General features: G+C 36.1%; 2 protein-coding genes across 7 annotated transcripts in view; both read right to left on the bottom strand.

The window, feature by feature from the left end:
• sipa1l2b (signal-induced proliferation-associated 1like 2, genome duplicate b) overlaps positions 1-7,575 on the bottom strand; it is a 148,473-nt gene extending 140,898 nt beyond the window's left edge. For all 6 annotated transcript variants that reach the window (XR_015501927.1, XR_015501928.1, XM_087272337.1 and 3 more), the window contains exon 1: positions 7,449-7,575. The gene's annotated coding sequence lies outside the window, so the exon portion shown is untranslated. The remainder of the gene's footprint in view (positions 1-7,448) is intronic.
• A 3,847-nt stretch (positions 7,576-11,422) lies between these two features.
• Positions 11,423-21,915, bottom strand: part of si:dkey-238i5.2 — a 35,650-nt gene continuing 25,157 nt past the window's right edge. The window contains exons 16-18 of the mRNA XM_087273921.1: positions 20,612-21,331; positions 16,123-17,320; positions 11,423-11,985 (exon numbers count right to left, since the gene is read on the bottom strand). Of these exons, the coding sequence (XP_087130047.1) occupies positions 11,930-11,985; positions 16,123-17,320; positions 20,612-21,331 (1,974 nt within the window). The 3' untranslated portion in view covers positions 11,423-11,929. The remainder of the gene's footprint in view (positions 11,986-16,122; positions 17,321-20,611; positions 21,332-21,915) is intronic.

Here is a 21,915-nt window from a genome sequence, read left to right as displayed (position 1 = left end):
AATTCTCAACTCCCTACATTAAACTTGGAGAGAAAAGTGGAGTTTGTCTTCAAGTCCAAAAAACATGGATGAAAGTGAATAGAATGGAGCTGGTTGAGTTATTACCTTCCTAGATGAAATGGTTATGATTTATTAAAAGGGCCGCGAGGGTTTGCTGTGCCTGCAGAATTGCAGCAGCACAGTCTCCGCCGCAACAAACAACAGCTGTTTCTTCTACAAATAGCCTTGCTGATTATGACCAACATATGTAAATTACATCTAGCGGTGTCATACTAAATCTCTACGGTATATATTTAGTAGTCAGATGAGAAATATAGCAGGAGCAGGCTACGGCCACAGCGTAGGACTGCCCGAAAGAGAAACAGTGAGCTAAAGATAGGAGATCATCCGCATCAATGCAGCCAAAGACAATGACCTAAAATATGTTTATTTAAGTGCAATTAGAGCAAAATAGATTCTAACATGGGGAGTCCCGAAGATAACATGCATTTAATTGTCCTTGTACACGCATGACTAACAAACAGCCCTGCTGTCATGGGAATTTTACATCCAGGCCTAGAAAGGAGGAAATGTAGGGCAAAAATAATAAGCTTTCCACTCCACTTGCAATGTGGAGGTGGCGCTGTCTAGCATACAACGCACTTAATCATTGCGCAAATACGCTGGAAGAAGCTAATGAGGCAAATACAATGATGCAAAGTCAAGCAGACAGTTGCACCATCCTTCGCCTTGTAAACGCTACACTGGGCATTTTTACTGTCAGTCAAAAAGAGAATGATAACATTAAGCAGAATCCAACTGAACGTATCTGAGCAGTCAAGACAAGCTTGTGACGTGGCGATTCACGGCTGTTGAAGGGTAAACATTGCAAAACAAAGCCTTCACAGATACTGAGCTGTCTTTATCGCGGTCTTCGCTTTGGGACACACCTCCATGACAACCGACACAGGTACAACACAGCCACTGTTCTCTCAACACTTGGCAGGAGCTGTTAACCTTATGCAAGGCCTTATTGTGCACATAATTCATTTTTTCAGCTCCCCGTCAATCATACGATTAGTCATACCATGTTTCTCCAGGTGGAAGCGAAGAAAGCTGAGAACCAATTACAGACTTGTTAAGAGGTGACATTCCTCAAATTTTCACCCCGAAGGCTTTTTCTGCAATGAAATAAAAAAAATATCTAATTGTGAAAGTGCTCAGTCTGCTGGTGTTAATGAAAGGCTCAAGGTTTGATCTTTCCACCCACCCAGCGAACAGAGAGATGGGGAAGCGGATGTCTTTGAACACTTCACGTAGATCTATCTGTCCCCATTTATAGTCCCTCTTTGTGGTGGAAACCTCCAAAGGAGTCCACTTAGCGAGCGCGAGAGAGTCATATTAGTCCCGCTGAGAACAGAGATCTGGTTCAAAGACAGAGAGAGAGAAAAAAGCCAGGAGGAGAAGGCCCTGTGTGCGTCAGCCAGCCTCCTAAACCTGCCCTCTCACAATGACCATAGATGCTTGAATGAGATTCGGTTCAGCCAAAGTGGAACTGTGGAAATCTATCTGCTGATATTTCAATCCTCGCCCTCCAACTAGTAACAAAAGCTTGCACAGAAGTAAACAGCACAAAACCCAACGCAGACTCTGTGCTCCAGTGCTCTAGTTTTCTGTAGCATTTGCCATTTTAAATATTGAGCAGCTTGTCATCCGAGGTTACGCTCACTGAGCAGGTGGAAAGGAAGAGCGAAGATCCCAAAGGATGGTGGAAACGTACGAGCCTGAGTGAAAGGGCTCGAAATGAAACTATTGTTAATCAGGAAAAGGCATTTGGTGGGGTTGAGACCCAACTGGATGGATGGAAGAGAGTGTTACAGTGTCAGGTGTAGAGGCAGATGGCTCCATGCATCTGATATGATTTGCCAGCAGCTTCGTTCTCTTTCCCATGGGCCTTTGCATTAGGCAGAAAAAAGGGAATGGTGCAAGATGGCCGAGTTATTATGAGGCTGGGAGCTGCAAGTTATTACAAATTATATGAAGATGTTAAATATATGCAAAGCAAGGGAAAAAATATGAAGCCAAACTAGTCTTGCTTGAATATAGTCAGACTGACTATTAAAAGGAAACTTCTGTAAGTGTGTTCCTTTATGTGACACCAAACCTTTAGGGCTGGTCCCACACCAAAAATGATATTCTGAAGAACAATTCAACTGATCTACAAACATCAATGGTATCCAAAACAACATGCTGTTTTGTGTAACACAATTTAAGCATAAGGTTGAGCATTTTTTGGAGGAATTATCCCCTTTAAAAAGGAGAGGGTGTTGAGTTAGGCACAATAAAGAGGAATATGTGGATGTTAAACAAAAAACAAAACAAAGAAAAACAATACAGAAGTAATGTGGTATTATAATTACAGAAGCATTAAGGTCTATTAAGGTTTCCAGTACTAGCCTTGGCCTTGCTTCAAATTGCCAGCATTAATACAGCAGGCAATTCCCTCAGTCTCCGTTTCAATGATTTTAAACAATTCTGCTAAAGTCACAAGACTGCAATACAACACCTACAGCCTGACCTTTAAGTTCTGAGATAACACAGCCATGCTTCATGGCAAACCCTTAAATGAAACAACAGCACGCAGAATCAACACAAACAACTGCTCCTAAGCTTGTTTTTCTAGTATGTTAGCTACACAAAGTCTTGGATTCAGAAATCCTAGGTGCTAAGGCCAGGTGATTCTGCCAGCAATGTCAGGAAAGTCACTCAAGCAGAAGTGAGAAGGGAAGTCCGAGTTGGCGTCAGCTCTTTAGGGTTGTCTAGTGCAATAAAGGATGAAATGGTTTACTGTATATTGGCCTGAAAACCGAATACCCAAACCTTCGAGCTGTGGAAGTGTCATAGGAAGACACTCTGTTGTGTTGACACCTTAAGGAAAAAAAGAGCTATGAAAGAAAACTGGAGAAGGAAGAAAATATCTGGCATCTCAATGGCCAACTAAAAACATATTTTCTTCCAAGACAAAGCTTATATTGGGGCAAGAAAATAAAAACTACAAACGTCATAAAAGATAAAAACTTTCCTCACAATATAGTAGCCTTGTTAGTTATTACATTTAGAAAGTTTTAAATCTAACATTATTACTATAGTGCTGAATATCCAGCAGACTGCTTTAAACTAATTATATCATTCATCTTAACAAAGAGGATTGTGGGTCATGCAGGGTACTGGAAGAGTGCCAGGGATGGTGGACCAAAGGTAGGACTCAGTGGTCACATTAAAGAAGTCGCTCTCTTTCTCACACAAGGTGTAAAAGTGAACACGCATTAAAAATTGAGTATCCGATGTCACTCCCTGCCAAAGTGAAGTATCATTGTTGATGGAATGGTACAGTGATCCTTTCCTGTGCCCATGCAGGGAAGCTGAGAAAGGTCTGGCTATTGATTCCTCAGGCAACAGATGGCCAAAGCTAATCCCTGTCTGTGTCCATGCATTCTCTCAATGCTACCCATTGGTTAAAAAAAAAAAACACTGTGCATTACTACCAGCAAATGAACAATGTATCCTCTGTCATCATCTTCTAAGACACCACTTCAAAACAACAGATTTCGCTACCAGTATTCATTTCAAAAGCTTTTCATGGTTTCCAGCTGACTACTCAATATATTTTCTTCTTCTGAGAACATAATCTTACAATAAATCAATGAACAAACAGCGTCTCGCATAAATATGAGAGACTATTTTTAGGAGTTTACAGACGGGCAAACAGATTAGGAACTAGAGCATCCGATCTGAGTCTCGAGATAATGAAATACTTCCTTTCCACAAGAAGCAATAGACAAACTCTTTCAGAAGGAGGTCACACTTAGGGCAGGGGCTGTTTAGTCTTCAAATTAAGCCATTTGAATCTTGTTTCCCCGAGGTGTTCTCAACTCCTGACCTTGATTTGGTAAACTTGAAACATATCCGAACTTATTTCCTTTCCATTATCTGAGAATTATGCAAACTATGCACATAATATGCCCTACCATGCCGGATCTGGGCGCTCAAATATGCCCTTATTGTTTACCATCCCTAGGGAACCAGAGATGCACTGAGAAAACAACTCATACTGAGACATCTTCCCATTGAGCCAGACACACACACACAAACATACGACACCACACACACACACAAACATACGACACCACACACACACACACACACACACACACACACACACCGGACTCACAAAGTTGCCTGTGAACAATGAAAAAGGGGAGTAGTCTTCTGATATGCTCGCAAGGGTCAATGGGGTCTTGCAAAAATTAGATAACTTGATCAGCGGGCATTCGAGGACTAGCTCAAACTCAGCTACATCTAATGTAATTTCCCTAAATTACATCGCACTAAACCACTTGAGCAACATCTGCTGATCTTTCCCTGAGATCTCGAGGTTGGTCTAAGACCCGAGGGATGAGACCAAAGAGCCCAAGTGAAAAGATCCGAGACTTAATTAGCCCTGACCACACTATGTTGGGACAGCCGTAAAGTCCCACAGGGTTCACATGAAGAGTCCCTCAGTGCTGACAGGTGCCCACCATGACACACAGAGAGAGAGGAAATTAATCCGCTAACACAAACAAATCGCCCTCGGGCCTGTTTTCTGTCAGGAGTAGAGACACAAAGGCCATTGATTTGAACTCTCTGAACACACGGAAAGTGTTTTTGACGGGTACCCTGCTGTCAGACTTTCGGGGTGTTTGACTCCTAATCCACCCTGAGGGGGTTTCAAATGACCACACAAAGCAGCACGACTATTCACTCAGCCATTTAAAGCAGTATATCTCCATTTAGGGGGGAATATGAACAATTCACAAAATGCTTGTAGCTGAAACCAACAGGACACAGGTGTGTGTGTGTGTGTGTGTGTGTGTGTGTGTGTGTGTGTGTGTGTGTGTGTGTGTGTGTGTGTGTGTTTCTTAGTTGGCCCCAAACCCTACTCTCAAGAGAAGTGTTTCTGACTAAATTTAGCTAGGCTGAACATAATTACATTGGATTTTTGATAATTAAATTGACAACAAAATATACAGCAACTCATCAGGTGAGCATTCAGAGCCATCTGCACCTCATTTGACATGCAACAAGACATTTGGGTCGGATATCTTTAGTCTTCGACATTTCATTTACATGCCACTCGGTTTCTAACAGATGAAAACAAAGTATTTGCCTGAATTTGAATAATAGATGCACCTAAAACAAAGACGGCGGAGCTACAAAGGGTTTCAGCCTGCAAAGCACACAATCCCCTTCAATTTGGGCATCAAAAACTCCAAACCCAGGAGAGAGAATAAAACCGCAGATTTACTGGGTGGACTGCCAAGATGTTCGAAGCAACAGCTGGCTGCCAAGGTTACTGCTGAAGGAACAACAAAAAAAAACTATTTCTCTTTAAAGCGTTACAAATTAAGCGAGACTAATCCATTTCGGACCGTTGCAGGGTTTTCAACACCATTGAGTAATGAGTACTTTTGGATGATCTCTCTTAGGATGAAGACCAGTGACAGAATGAGCATTAATGCTATTAGATTGAAGATAATCATTTGCAAAGGATATAAAATGGTCTGTTATTTGACAAGCATAACACTCTACAGTTTCAAATTGACAATGTATAGAATAAACAGTAGACCATTTGGAAAAATAATAATGGGATATGCAAGCTATATGACCTCCTTTCTTCTGTGCGACACAAAAGGAGATATTTTGAAGAATGGCTTTTTTCAAGTAGCAACAATCAATGGCAAAAGCAACAAAAAGGGTCAAAATCACCATGATATTAACATAAAAATAGTCCACATGACTTTTGTTCCATTTCTCAAGCATTGAGAAGAACTATGATACCTTTGTGTGCGGGGAAAAATATCTAATCATCATTCATGAAGACTGTGACATCACCCCAGCACTTCCTGGTGAGTTTGTGGGATAAGCAGCCATACTTTACTCAATGACTTGTGCGTTTTCATTACTTTGAATTGCAATAAATCTGAATTATTCCATACAAAATAGAGGAACAAACTTCTCTGAGTAGGCATGGGACAATAACTGTTTTCAAGGTATAACACGGTTTGGAAAAGTCAAGGTTTTAAAACTGCTAACATTTTCTGGTATACCGTTCCTACGGTATGTGTAGGATTGTTTATTTACCTTTTTTTTTTTCTTTAGCACAACAGTATCTCAAGCAGAAAAGATATCCAAAGATGCAATTTTAAATCGTAAAGAAATCAGTGTTTTTGAAACAAATGAAGACAGCAGAATGATTCATTTGAATTATTTAGCCTAATATGTTTACTGCTCCAAAATATTATAAATGTTTCTCAAAATAAAATATTTTGTTAAAAATTGGGGGTGGAGGTGGGGTTGTTTTTTACCCAGACATTAACAAATAAAATATTTTAGAGCAGTAATCATAATACCATAAAACTGATATTTTTAACTAAGTTTGTCATACCGCCAGAATCTCTGAGTTAACTTGTGTGTACAAATACAATTATTGTACATATTGAAATCCCTAATGTTGCAAATCTCTCTTTTATCATAATGGAATAGCAAAGTGATACCTGCAAGTGGTACCCGATTTGAATACTGTGCCAATATGAACATGTATAGCATGAATGTAATCTTGACAGCCTGCTCTGATTCATTACTCATATTTCATGTGAAGCAACTAATGCCGGTTGTTCACAGTGTACGTGGTAGGTCATGTATTGTTCAATTTGTTTCATGGAAATTTGTGTTTTGTCATCCTAATCATATGACTTTTAGCTTACTAAGGAAGAAAGTAAACATATTCAGTCAAGACTAATGACTCGTTCAGGTCAATGACGAGTCCAATTCTGGATTCGGTAGCAGATGAAAGGCCTTTCCTTACATAAAGCTAAGCATGAAATGAGGTTCAAAGACTTTGAATTTGTGCGTATTACTTTTGTTTTTCACTGAATAAAAAACCCATAATAGTTTAAAACAAAATGGGGTGAGCTAAATCAAGAGTTAATTTCAAGATAAGATTGACTAATAAGTTTTAATAAGCAAAAAGAAAAGGACAAAAGCGAAAAAAATATAAGATTTCCAAGCATAACACAAAGCTCGAGTGCACACAAACACGCTGTCAGAGATGGTTTGTTTTCATTTTCCCTCATCCCAAAACACTGGATAACATAAAACTACTAAAATCGCACCCTGTTGTGTGCTTTAAGCGAAGGAACACCGGCTACATCAACGCCAAATCATGTTTATCTAAAACAAATGAATGCAATATTTCAACCCGCTTTCACAAAACCAGCTATTGTTAAGCAAAAACACGCGCTGTGGAGCCGGATGGATCTGTATGAACAAAACCCCACACTGAGCTCTGCCGGAGTTCACCTTTAAGAAAAGTTTCTTTCGGAACAAGTTCAAATATAAGAAACAGATTCAACTGCAAGTCATCTTACCTCGCCAAGAACGAGACGACAATCCCATTGTATGTGAAAATAATACAACGCAACGATTCCTTCTGTCAACACACGCGTTATTTCCCAAAGAGACGCGCCTTCCACAATAGAAGCGCAACAACTCAACAGATCTCAGGACACAGCAAGCGGCTGACTGACAGCCCCAGCGCCGCAAACCCCGCCTTTTCAGTGCGCTGATTGGCTTCAGCCTAGAATGAGCCCCGCCTTCTATAATAAGGGCGTATAGTTGGCTATCTAACCTCTCAATCATGCTCTTTAAAGGGACTGCTCAGGACATTTGTGCGACTCATTTATGTCAGGTAAATTGTACATATCGTGTAAAAGATGTAATCAATTAATTAATTTAAAAATATTGAATGCAGAATTATGCTGTAAATGTCCATTTTATTGTATGTATGTTTGTAATACTCGTTAATTTAATCTAAGAAATTGCCTCAGGGTAATTCACAAGAACATAAACACATTATGGCCATTAGATGGAAATTATTCGTGAAAGGGCGAATAAGCAAGTGAAATTCTTTGGTTTGGTCACACTTCATCCTGGTGGTCATTTCAAAAGCTTTTTAAATATGCAATGGATGAGGCATATTTGCCCTCAAAGCAGTTTTTATCGTTCTTTCACCCATGAAAAAATACATGATTCGCATTTTCTAGTGAGTAAACACATTTAGTGCTATAAATAATTTTAATGAGATTTTTAAAGTCTGTTTGTTGCCTAGAAGCAAAATTATGCAACAGTAGAATGGATGTGATTATACTTAGTGGTGTAAAGTAACATTACAAATACCCAAAGTATTGTAATTGAGTAGTTTTTCTTAGGAATTGTAATTTGCTAAGTAGTATTAAAAATTTGCACTTTTACTTTCCCTTGAGTACATTTTTAGTGTCGTATCGGTAATCTTTTACTCCACTATTTTCCTTCAACCTGTTGTCACTATGGTGTCTATGGTGATTGGCTAATAATTGGCTAATAATAATTGGCTAGAAAAAATCAGTGATGTAATTCCTGTCCAATCAAATCACACATAGAAAGTAAATCACATCATACTGAACAACCTAAAGACAGGGGTGCTTTATCAATGCAGCAAACCTTTTAGAAGCATTAAAAATTTCCAAGAAGATGTCCAAAATCTTTACACGCAATGACCCAGAGGCATGTTATAGATGGCATGTCGACCCTATGATGACTGAAATCACCAAACAGCCTTAAACAATCACTATATGGATTGAACAAGGAATGGAAGAAAGGACTGAATGAAGGCAGGACCGAACTAATGAAGAAAGGAAGGACCAAATGAATGAAGGAAGGATTCAAGGAGGGACTGAACAAACTAAGGAAGGAAGGAATGAACGAATGGATGAATCAATAAACAAAGGAACTAATAAAGGAAGAAAAAAATATGAATGAATAAGCAAATTAATGAGTGAACAAATGAAGGGAGGAATAAAAAAGGACCAAATGAACGAAGGAAGGTTTCAAGAAGGAACTTGACAAACAATCTAAGGAAGGAAGGAATGAACAAATGAATGAAAAAAGAACCTAATGAAGGATGGAACAAAAATATGAACGAACAAACAAATTAATGAGAGAACGAATAAAGGAAAGACTGAATTAAAGCACAAATTAATGAAGGAAGGATCCAAGGAAGGACTGAACAAACTAAGAAAGGAATGAATAATTCAACGAACGAACAAACGAATGAATGAATGAATGAATGAATGAATGAAGGACCTAATGAAGGAACAAAATATGAAAGAAAAAACAAATGAAGGGAGGACCTAAGGAAGGACTAAATGAATGAAGGAAAGATTCAAGGAAGGACTGAACAAACTAAGGACTGAATGAATGAATGAAGGACCCAATGAAGGAAGGAATAAAAATATGAACAAACGAATAAATGAAGGGAGGAACAAAGGACGGAACAACGAAGGAAGGAAGAAAGGAAGGAATGAACAAATAAACGAATGAATTAACAAAAGACCTAATGAATAATAATTAATAATTCCCTACATTTATATAGTGCTTTTTTCTGGGCACTCAAAGCGCTTTACACATAAAGAGGAATCTCCTGATCCACCACCAGTGCACACCATCCACCTGGATGACGCGACGGCAGCCATTTTGTGCCAGTTCACCACACACTAGCTGATTGGTGGAGAAAATAACAGAGTGATGAAGCCAGTTATGATATGGGGAGGGTTAGGAGGCCATGACGGACAGATTCCAGTGGGTGAAATTGGCCAGAATGCCGGGGTTAAACCCCTACTCTTTCCGAAGGACATCCAGAGATTTTTAACGACCACAGAGAGTCGGGACCTCGGTTTAACGTCTCGTCCAAAAGACGGTGCTCACTGAGCAGTATAAAGTCCCCATTACTATACAGGGCATTAGGACCCACACAGACCCCAGGTTGGGCGCCCCCTGCTGGCCTCACTAACACCACATCCGACAGCAACCTAGCTCACCCATCCAGGTACTGACTGGGCGCAGCCCTGCTTAGCTTCAGTGGGTGACCACTAATAACGGAAGCAAGAAAAATATAAACAAAAAAAAAAAAAAACAAATTAATGAGCAAACAAATAAAGGGAGAAACGAACAAACAAATGAATAAAATAAGGACTGAACAAACTAATGAAGGAATGAACAAATGAATGAACAAAGGATCTAATGAAGGAAGGAACAAAAATATGACCTAATGAGCGAACGAATGAAGGAATGAACGAACAAACGAATGAATAAAGGAAGGACAGAACAAACAAACAAGGAAGGTTGGAAGGAAGATCACTAAGTGCACTACAGAAAGTAACGTTTACACATCCCTGCACAAACTGCATGCAATCGCATCAACTTTTTTTCACAGTTTAATACTCACTACTCTTGAGTACTTTTTACTCATATTTTGAGTATTATTTATAACAGATACTTTTACTCTACTCACACTGCAATTTTGGGCAAGTAATGGTACATTTACTTGAGTATGATTTTTCAGGTGAGGTAGTGGTGCAGTAGGTATCGCTGTCGCCTCACAGCAAGAAGGTCGCTGGGTCGAACCTCGGCTCAGTTGGCGTTTCTGTGTGGAGTTTGCATGTTCTCCCTGCCTTCGTGTGGGTTTCCTCCGGGTGCTCCGGTTTCCCTCACAGTCCAAAGACATGTGGTACAGTTGAATTGAGTAGACTAAATTGTCCGTAGTGTATGAGTGTGTGTGTGAATGTGTGTGGATGTTTCCCAGAGATGGGTTGTGGCTGGAAGGGCATCCGTTGCGTAAAAACTTGCTGGATAAGTTGGCGGTTCATTCTACTGTGGCGACGCCGGATCAATAAAGGGACAAAGCCGACAAGAAAATGAATGATTTTTCAATACTCTTTCCACCACTGATTATAATAAATATGAGTTTGTTTATTTATTAAATGCAGTATTTTAGTGTTTACTTAAGTAAGTATGTCAATGAAAACAAATAGTGAGTAATATTACAGTTAAATCTTAACAGCAGTGTTTAATTTAGCATGACTGTTTACTATAATTACATTTTTATTTTTAACGTTTACTATAACTACAATTTCAGATTTGGTTTCACAACAAATATTTACACAAAAGCCTTTGAATGATATAGTTTCTATTTGTTAACAGTATGCTTTATATAAATCTTAAAAAATTGTCAAAACGTTGACTTATGATCACACACAAGTCTCATATTATTGGTATGGACAATCAAGCTTTAGTAAAATGTCAAGCTATTTTTAGCTCTGATGTGATCTACCGTGTGACACGTGTGTCATCATATAGCCTGGCAAGAGTCATGTTTCCAAAAGTGTAAAGTGCTTTTTCACTGACCTAAATTTACATTATCTTTACATTAAAGCAGTCAACATATAAATCACACCTACACTGATGCACTTTATTTTGTACAACATATACTGAGAAATGTGAGAATAACAGCACATTATCACAAAAATGCATGAATAATCCTTTTAATGGCATAAATGTTCCATGATAGTGATGTACAAATTGTTTTCTGTGGTAGTTTGGTTGTAAATGTGAGTGTAATTCATATGCAGGTCTTTTCTTGTTATTATTTGCACTGTGAATCAGCAGGATGAGGTCTATGGGCCTGCTGATTGTGTTGTTTGGCTGTAAATGGGTGTGCACAGATGTGCCTTTTTATTGTACAATTTGACCCTTCCCACCCGTCCTATGTGTTTATTAACACGGGGCAAGTGCGCCATCTGAAGGTGACCACTGACAATTTAGAATTTATTTTCCTGCGTTATGCATTACACGGATCAACCTTTAAATGTTAGTTGATATAAAGAGGAATATAACCAAACTTCAATAATACATGTACAGCTTATTAAATGTACAGCAGACAAAATAGTGTGGAGTCCAAAACAAACCCATTCATGAAATAATCTTGCCAACAAAGAAAATGTGACATGGTGACATGTTCAAAACAGCCATCTCATCATCCATGGAGAGGGTGGGAGACCTGTCCCGCCGCGCTGGCTTTGATTGATAGCTCTGCAATTAAAAAAAGCAATTAACCTAGCATTAAAAAACGAGACGTAATTGTTTTTCATTATAAATCTGCATGTGTCATATCATATACTCCTTCAAATGCTCATTTTTAAGCACATTTTCTAAGTCTAAAGGGAAATACTGGCCTAATTCTGAATGCTGTGTTTGGGGCCCAACACAGCTGTCAAACATGGCGATCAATTTCCCAGTGATTCCCATGAGGTATTGCCTTTATTACAGCCTGGAGTATTTGTCGGTGTAATAAAGGCCGTGTCATTTCATGATTAAAAACTGGAGCATAAAAATATCCAGTGCAATTACAGACTTGCAGTCTTTTTCATTCTTTATATCAGGTGTCTCCACAATAAAATGCATACAATTCCAGCACAGCTTCTATTTGCATAGCCTATGAAACTGCTGTTGAAGCTTTCACATATTAGCCTATTAAATGCATTATATCTCATAGATGTAGTCACTCTTGTAAATGAAACAAAAATGAAAACGATGCTCAGTGAAGTACTGAAGAATCATCCAAACAGTTTCCCCCCTCATTTGCACATGCCCAACAGATGGAGCTATTTGCTAATCTCATCATACTTTGGCAGGTCACATAGTCTGGCCGCTAATATGAATATGGCACCAGTTAACCATATGACGGTCAATGTTGCCAAAGAACAGCACAACTCCATTGTTTCATAATTTATTCACTATTTTTGCTCAAAGGATGTTTTTATATAATAAAATCATTAAAAACTGAAATAATATTTGTTGTATATATATATATATATATATATATATATATATATATATATATATATATATATACACAACATTTTAGTTTCTTTTAAAAAGTAATTTAAAATATGAATTTTCAATATCATTTATTCTGTCTTCAGTGTCACTTGATCCCTCAGCAATCATTCTAATGGGCTGATATGCCACTGGAAAAATTACATTAAAGTATAATATTTTACTACAAAGATGCCTAAACTAGGGCCTGTGGGCCAAAGTTGGCCCGTGGTAACCTTTGATTTGGCCCACCATCCTATCTGAAAAGAAGGAGAATGATGGTGAAGGTTAGGACGAATGCCTTCAACATGGATTGTCATTGCTAATTTAACATAACATTTAATTGTTGAGCTACAAAAAAGCAAACTGAAATTAAATCTATTAAATCAACCTATTAATGATTGAATTAATTAAACATTGTGAAGGATTTAGATAAAAAATAAATAAATATTGTCACTCGATTGATATAGGACATTGCTGAAGGCTAGCTAATAATTAAAGCAAAGGCTCCATAGTGTTATAAATGGGATTGTTTATGATTTAATGATAAAAAATAATAATAAGATGTAAAAGAATACAGATAAATATAATGTTTCAAGTATTGTTTCGTTTTACTTTTACATATTAATAAATTAGGAAATAACCATGGCAACATTAATATAATACAGCTTTACCTTAAGCCCACCACCCTTAATAAAGTCCCTTGGTTTTTGGCCCTTCTCAAGAAAAGGTTTGGGCACCTCTGTTGTACTATGATAAACTGTTACATTATTATGTTATATTATAGTATAAAAGTATTATCAATGATTAAAACATTTGCTTAACATCTTTTGTGAAAACTTTCACATTTTATCATTTTATTCATTCATGAATAGAAGGACCTCCATTTATGTGAAATGGAATAAAGTACCTCTTTTGTACCTCTGTGAACCCCTTTACTGTCATTTAGTTTAATGCATCCTTGTTAAACAAAGGCATTGATTTATTTGTTAAAAATAAAAATAAAAACTTACAGATGCTTAACATTTGGCATTATAGGTTCAAATTCTTAATTGTAATTTTAATGGCCAACCCAAGCACAAAAGAAGCAAAAATACAGCAGAGGAAATCACTCCAACTGCAATGTTAAGTAATTGAATACATTTTGTGATGTTTTCAGTCAAAATGGCTGGAAAAAATGCAAAAAGTACTAATAGCAACAAGATTTGACGGTTTATTTATTTTTGCCAATAGGTGGCGATGTTGGCAAGTTAATGTGGTGTGGTCAGTTCGTGTGTCAAGTAAAACACATCTTGCGATTATATGTAAATAGCTCAAGATTGTTTCACAATACCAGATTAAAAGAAGATAATCTATGGAGGACGAAAATTGTAAAAATAACAAATCCCAGCATAAATAAATATAAATAATAGGCGGGTAAATAATAAAAATAATTGACACAAATGTTGGGGCAATAAGAAAATCCTAAACTGAAAACTGCCGCACTATTAATTATTTATATATTTATTTATGCAGGAATTTTGTAGATTTTATATATATATATAAAATTCATTTTAGCATTTATTTCTATATTTGCACATTTATTTATTTATTGTTTTTGCAGGTTTCGTTCTCCATAATAACCTTCCTTTAAAAAAACAGACAAAACCTGGATATTTTAATTTACTTCTGTGATGGGAAAGTAGAAACTTTATCATTAATCCTGTCCTCTGTCACATGTTCCTTCAGAAGTCATTCTAATGAAATGGCACTAGAGAAATATGTATTTTTATCACTGAGGAAACCAATTGCTTAACATCTTTTCTGGAAACTTATACATAATTTTATTAGCATTCACCATTCATTAATAAAAAATTAACATTTGTAAATAAATAATTACTAATGTTATTTATAAATCTTTTGTTACACTGTAAATGCCTTTACCAACACTATTGTTTAATGCGTCCTTGTGAAACAAAAGCATTGATTTATTTGTTATTGAAATTTGCTGAGCCCTAACATTTGGCATAACACAGATGCAAAATCCAAATTTTTATTTTAATTACCAATAATACAACACATATAATTGCAAGCCAAGTACAAAATAGACAAAATAAAGTACAAAGTACAGCAGGGGTGATCAATCCAACTGCAATGTTAATTAATTAAATATATTTTGTGATGTTTTCAGCAAAAAAAAAAAAAAAAAAAAAATCATAAAAGTAATAGTAACAATAAGATTTGAAGGTTTATTCATTTTACCAATAGGTGGTGATGTTGGCAAGTTCATGTGGTGTGGTCAAGTAAAATACATCTCTTTCACAAGACTAGATCAAAAAAAAAATAGCATATGGAGAACGAAACCTGCAAAAACAATAGATAAAAAGTGCACAAATATTTAAATAAACAAGTAATTAATCAATAAATTCCTGCATAAATTAAATAAATAGATAAATATGCAAATACATAAATAAATGTTTATAAAAAAATCCACAAATTCCTGCATAAATAAATATATAAATAAACAATAGTGCGGGTAAGTAAATAATGAATTTAATTACACAATTGATGGGGCAAATTTATCTCACTAATGATGGCAAGTTTATGCCATCATTGGTTGATCATTAGAAAAAAATTGCATTCGATTTTTTTGACTGGCTTCTGATGATTGACAGATAAATTATCAGTTTAGCATTTTCTTATTCCCCTAACATTCGTGTTATTTATTTAATTATTTATATAATTTTTAATGCAGAAATTTGTGGATTTTTATTTATTTATTTGCATGTTAGTGTATTTATTGTTTTATTTTTGCAGGAATTTATGGATTTATTTAATCATTTATTTTTGCGTATCATTTATTTATTTATTTATTTATTTATTTATTTATTTATATTATTTATTTTTGCAGCTATCCTCCTCATTAAAATCTTTTTTTTTAAGATACTAGACAAAACTTGGATATTTAAATTTATTTCTGTGATGGCAAATTTGAGTTTTCAACATGAGTAATTCTGTCTTCAGTGTCACATGATTCACCATTGATGAAACCAATTGCTTAATATTATTTGTGGAAACTTACAAGTTCATGTTGTGTGGTCAGTTTGTGTGTCAAGTAAAATAAATCTCTTTGCAATTATATTAAAAGAGCTCAAGATTCAAGTATTGTATCACAAAACTATCAAAATGAAATAACCTTCCTTAAAAGATAACAGACAATACCTGGACAAATAACAGCACGTTAAAGAGTAAATATGTCTCCTTTGCCTACATTTAATTGACCTAAACACATCTTATTACCATTTCTTAACTTTAAATATATCATGAATTCAGTGTCAGTAATGGACCTTTATTTCGAGAACCCCCTCCTACCTGTTTTTTCATCGTGCAAAGCTTCCTCAGCATAGTTTGAATGGAGATTTCCCAATCTTCCTCTCCAGATATCTTCCAGTTCCTCTTCCTCCTGCTGGAATAGCCAATGTCCAGGCTGAAGAAGCTCCTCCACGCAGATGTCCACTTTCTCCGTATCAATAACACAAACTGCACAGTCTTGTACACCACAGTTTATAATACGTCCGCTCTTACTAGAGCTCAGGCCATTGGGATTTACCTTCATGTATTTGGACGAGTAGTATAAATGGCCATTCAGGTCTTTTATTTTGGTGTAAACGCTAAAACAGTTGTGATCAATGGATGAGGGACACATAGACCTGCATTGTGTGACTGAAACAGAGCCATTGATCACTGGAGGAGAAACTATATGTTGAGTAGAAAGCAGAAGATCTAGTTCTTCACATTCAACTGATGTGGAAACCCTCGAGACTGTGCTTTCATGACTTTTGCTTAACTGTTGGGTCTGGACTTCTTCTGTATTTTCCAATTCTTCAATATTTACTGAATGAAGTGTTGGTTCAGTTTGTTTTATATGAGCCACTGGTTTAATCTCATGTTCTAACTTTGGAGATTGGGTTGTTTGGTCATCATAATCATAGACAGGTTCAATCTCACCTTTATTTTCCATGTCTAAGACATTTCTGTCGAATCGCTTTGGAAGACTGAAACTAAGAGTGGATCCTAGAGACAAATAAGAGCAGATGTTTTTAACTGCTCTACTTGAAGTCTTGACAACATTAGGCAAATAGTCTTTTGGAAAAGGATTGGATTTGTTGTCGATGACAGAATCCACTGGTAACATGTTTTGTTTAATAAAAACCTGAAGTTTGGAGGTTGACTGACTTTCTTGCGCTCTCCGTTTTTCTTCAGGCCAAGTGTTGCACCTTCGCCTGAAAATGCTTGGAGGTTGGCCAGACCTTTCCAATCCAAGCGTAGAGTTCCTCCGTAGCTCTTTTTCTTTACTTTTGATCGGCTCTTTCAGCTTGAGCAAAGAACATGCCTTGAATCTGTTGTGACTGGAAACCGTTCCTCCCTCAGGTGTGACATTTTGCGAAGGAAAGGAGGATGAATGATCTGAGGCTGTAAAGTCCTGACCTTCTGCACGTGGTGGGGATATGACCTCTGATACTCGCCCTGGGGGTCTGTAACTATCCGAGACATGCAAATATGTGAACACCTGCCAAGGAAGGGAGAACGCAAACTTTTAGATGAGTAGAGAATCAACTTTTTTTAATATAAAAACTTTTTTTTTATAAAACACAAACCCACAATCAGGGGGCAGGGGCTTAAACCATGATGGTGGCTGAACTAATTCTGGATTACAAGATTAGTTTTGAATTGACAAAAATAAAATAAGTCTAATTAGGCTTTGTTGATAACATGGTGCTGATCATCAGCCTTTTCTGATAACTCAGTCTTTGATCCTGATTGCTGAGTTCATGAGTACATGCACGTCTAGGCGAACATCAGTAACAAGCAGCCAACCGCATGCCTTGAAACGTAAAGATACAAAATTTGTCTTTTCGTAAGAAAGTCAGTGCAATTCACATGCAGACAAAGATTACTCTCTCTCTCTCTCTCTCTCTCTCTCTCTCTCTCTCTCTCTCTCTCTCTCTATATATATATATATATATATATATATATATATATATATATATATGTATAATATATGTATATATTTATATATTTATAATATGTTTATATATGTATATATATATATATATATATATATATATATATTTATTTATTTATATATATGTATATTTATATATGTATGTATGTATATATATATATATATATATATATATATATATATATATATATATATATATATATATATATATATATTATATATATATATATATTATATATATATATATATATATATATATATATATATATATATATATATATGTATATATATTATATATATATTATATATTATACATATATAAATAACAGCACTCGTACCGCCTCTTAACCATTCATCCTTGTGTATTACTCCGCTCACATACACAGCGATAAGCAAAGAACACTCTACATAATATTGCAGCTGTTGGATGTCATAATGTACTTTTGAGGCTTTTTTAGTTGAGAATGTAGTTGTTTAGATTGCAACTATGCAGTTTATTTATAAGAATAGTGAGTGACTATTTTAAAGTATTCATAATTTCTGTGAGACAGCACGTTGGCGGCCATTAGCCTGTCATTGAGCAGAGTAAAGACGGTTGACATTGTATATCCACAAATTGGTGACAGAGAACGCATAAAAAACCTTCAGATGAGAAAAACTCAGTGTAATTTCAAACTACAGCTGATCAAATCATTATTAAATGGTTAAGTGACTTTCTGAGTCAATCTCTATTTTTTTTGTACTAGTTCTAAAGTGAAGTCGGTGAAGTAGTAACTGTTTCTGCTGTTCTGATGTCAGCTTCATATGTTAATGAACAGCAGAAGAAAGTAGTTCCTCATGCAAAAGTTCCTCATACACTGCTCTGAGAGTGATATTGCTCTATATATTTGATTGTGATATTTAGAAGATTTCATACCACTGTGGTGATACCTGATAAATTAGGGAATAAGCTGAAGGCAGGTGAGTGAGTGAAAAGAGGAATCTATGAAGGAGAATAGCTAAAAGAAAACAGCTTGCCTTATTACTGCGAGTGAAGTTTTAATGTTAATTTGTTAAGTTCATACTGTAATGTTTAGTTCAAATGTAGGTAAATAGAGACTCAAAAAATATAAGCTCACACTGTAAAAAAGGCAGGGTTCCTCACAATTCATTCATGCTGTCCCAACATAATCGACTGAGTTAATGAATTTAATGTGGATTGAACATAAAACAATAAAGTTGCCCCCAAACAACCTCAAAAATGTGTTATTTAAGCTCATATTAAATAAGTAGTTTAAACAAGCAGCAAAAATCATTTTTTGAGTGTGTATATATAATCTTTAAAAGCTTTATCTCTTAATATTTTTTTTTTAATTCTATTAATTTAAATCTGTAAATTCAGATGTAATTAAAACAATAGTTATTAAACTAAAATTGTTATGAATATATAAATCTTTTAAAATAATGATAATAAATAATCTTGATTAAAGTCAGACAATTTTGTCTTTTCAGAAGACATATAGTGACCTTAACTTGACCTTAATGACCTGAAGGAACATTTTTGTAGCATCAGAGATGTGTCACTTTGTTCACAGTTGATTGGTGGAGTAAACCAGAACCAGGCCCGGATTAAGAATTCAGAGGCCCCTGGGCACAATGTATTGTACCTGACTGCACCTCTATAGTTGAATTAAAAAATAAGATTATTATCATAGTTTTTAAAAAATTAATCTATAATGTATTGCCCGCATTTATTAAATAAATAATATACACTACATATATATTTTAGTCTATAAAGATTTAACTTATTTTTAAAGCATTTAAAGCACACTTTGAAAAAAAATACTAACATTTACATTTAAGGGTATTTTTAATGTATAACTTCTACAAATTTATAATACATATGATTCGGATATAACATCTTTAATCCAGTTCAGTTCTATGAATCTGAGTCCTCCATAATACACACACTTGATTCCTACTTGTCTTCCTCGTGATGAAGAGTAGGCAAAATCTGATAAGTAGTGGGGGTAAAAAAGAAGAGTAAGTTCATCAGATCGATCATGATCGATCATGTCAAAACATGTTGCCATGTGCTGTACAAGCCACACCACTCATGCTGCTGTTTGCCGCTCTCTTTAGTTATGTTGTGTCTGTTAATCAAACGGTGATGGGCCAGAATTAATCTAATTGCTCATTCCAACTAGGTGTGCTATTTGCACTTAGCCTAAACAGACACTACACAATCTGCGTTTTTCGCCTCTTGCAGGAGCCCCAAGTGCACACGGGCCACTGGGCCTGTCCCCATAATGCCCTTTGATAAATCCAGCCCCGACCAGAACATAACCTGTGCTTGAGCAAGTTAGTGGTGTTACAATGGCAAAAAAAGTGATTGAAGTCAAGATGCCTTCATAGTACCTAATCTAAAGGCTGGTGCAAAACTAAACCGAAACTTAACTTGGTAGCCAGCTAATCTGGCTTCATGGTACAGGCTCTAGTTGATAACAGCCCACACACAGTTGTAATCGAATAAATGTTATGGCTCTTAAATGCATACAGTACATACACAGCTGTGAAGGCAATAGCCATAGCATGACTAATATGATTGCATGCCAAGTTAATAAATCCTATATGGCATGTGCAGGCTTCACAGTGCATTATTTCGATGCACACCACCAGGAGGCATTTCAAAGCCACGCCATGGAAAATTAATCATGAGGTCATTGTTTTACCACATGGGACAGGATGTACAGAGCAGGGAGAATAATAAGCACATGCATGTCTGGTTTGTGTGCAAGCTTTGAGCTTAGACTGGAATGTGTCTGAAGTTAACACGCGTTTTGAAGTCTTACTTACTCTGTGAGTGACTTCCGCTGCCACTTCGTGCCGCAGGTGGTCGTCACTTTGGTTTGTTTCAGGATTGTCGCGTGCTGATTTTTGTCTCCATTCTTGGTTGTTGCACGGTGATTGAGGGTTTTGGGTTGGATGTATGACTGATACGGGATCAGTGTCTGGTAATAACTGCAGATTAGATTGGATGGCGGAGTGCAAATTCTCTGTTAGGTGGTTACAAAATGATGATTCAGTGTTACTTAGTCTTGATGTTTTCTGTTTGCTTGGTGACCGGACTGGTTTCCCTTGGTTTTTGTTTTGCTCAAGATTCCCACAAGATGTCATTTGTTTTGTCTCTTTAGTCATGACTGATTCATTCATCCATTTGGCCTGAAGCAATTCTTGTGACGGTTGTGTTTGTGCTGAGTTTTTGTCCTGTGGTTGATGTATGTCTGTCTGGACACTGCTTGTTGACTCTTCTTGTATTTCGTTGTTGTTGTTGGGTGACCATTGCTTTGTCACTTGGTTGATGCCTGAAGACTGTTCATCAAAGCTCAAAATGAGACAGATGCTTGAACCTAGGGATGTCTTTGAAACACAGGGCTCTTGACTAACCCCACTGGACACGCTTCCATCATGCTTTCCAATCTGTTGCTCCAAGTTGTTGTGAGATGGCTGTGTTTCAATAGTACTTCCTTTGACCTCTCCATTTAAAAAGCAGACAGGATTTTTGAAAGGAACAGCCTAAACAAGGAAACATAGATGCAATCAAAATGTAAAACACAGGAAAAATATTTTACATAAATTCTAATTTGTTTTAAATAATAAAAAAAACATATTGCCCAATTTTAAATTGTTATATTTGTATGTATTTAAAATAAAAACATTTGATTTATAAATGAGGGATGCACATAGCATCAGTTTAAAAAAGCATGATTCTCATAAAATAAAATAAAATAAAATAAAATAAAATAAAATAAAATAAAATAAAATAAAATAAAATAAAATAAAACAAAATTAAATAAAATTAAATAAAATTAAATAAAATTAAACTAAAATAATTAAATTAAATTCATTGTCTATCCCACAGGGGTTAGAAAATTAATAACCAACGATCTAAGACTCATAGATTGCTTGAGAACATTCACTTTCACTCGCACTACAAATCCTGTCATGCACCACACACACACCTGTTCCAGTTCTCCTTTGATTACACACACAGCTGGGAGCTGCTCAAGGACGGATTACACAGATTATATATTCAGCGCACACACAGAGACTTTGCTGAGTCTTGTTTATCTGTGAGCATAACAATGTGTTTTTTCCTT

Source organism: Danio rerio, chromosome 11 (assembly GCF_052040795.2).
Source record: "Danio rerio strain M-AB ecotype USA chromosome 11, GRCz13ab, whole genome shotgun sequence".
Taxonomy (NCBI): Eukaryota; Metazoa; Chordata; class Actinopteri; order Cypriniformes; family Danionidae; genus Danio; species Danio rerio.
The sequence above is the reverse complement of the archived record's forward strand: the minus strand, read 5'-3'. Positions and strand labels throughout refer to the sequence as shown.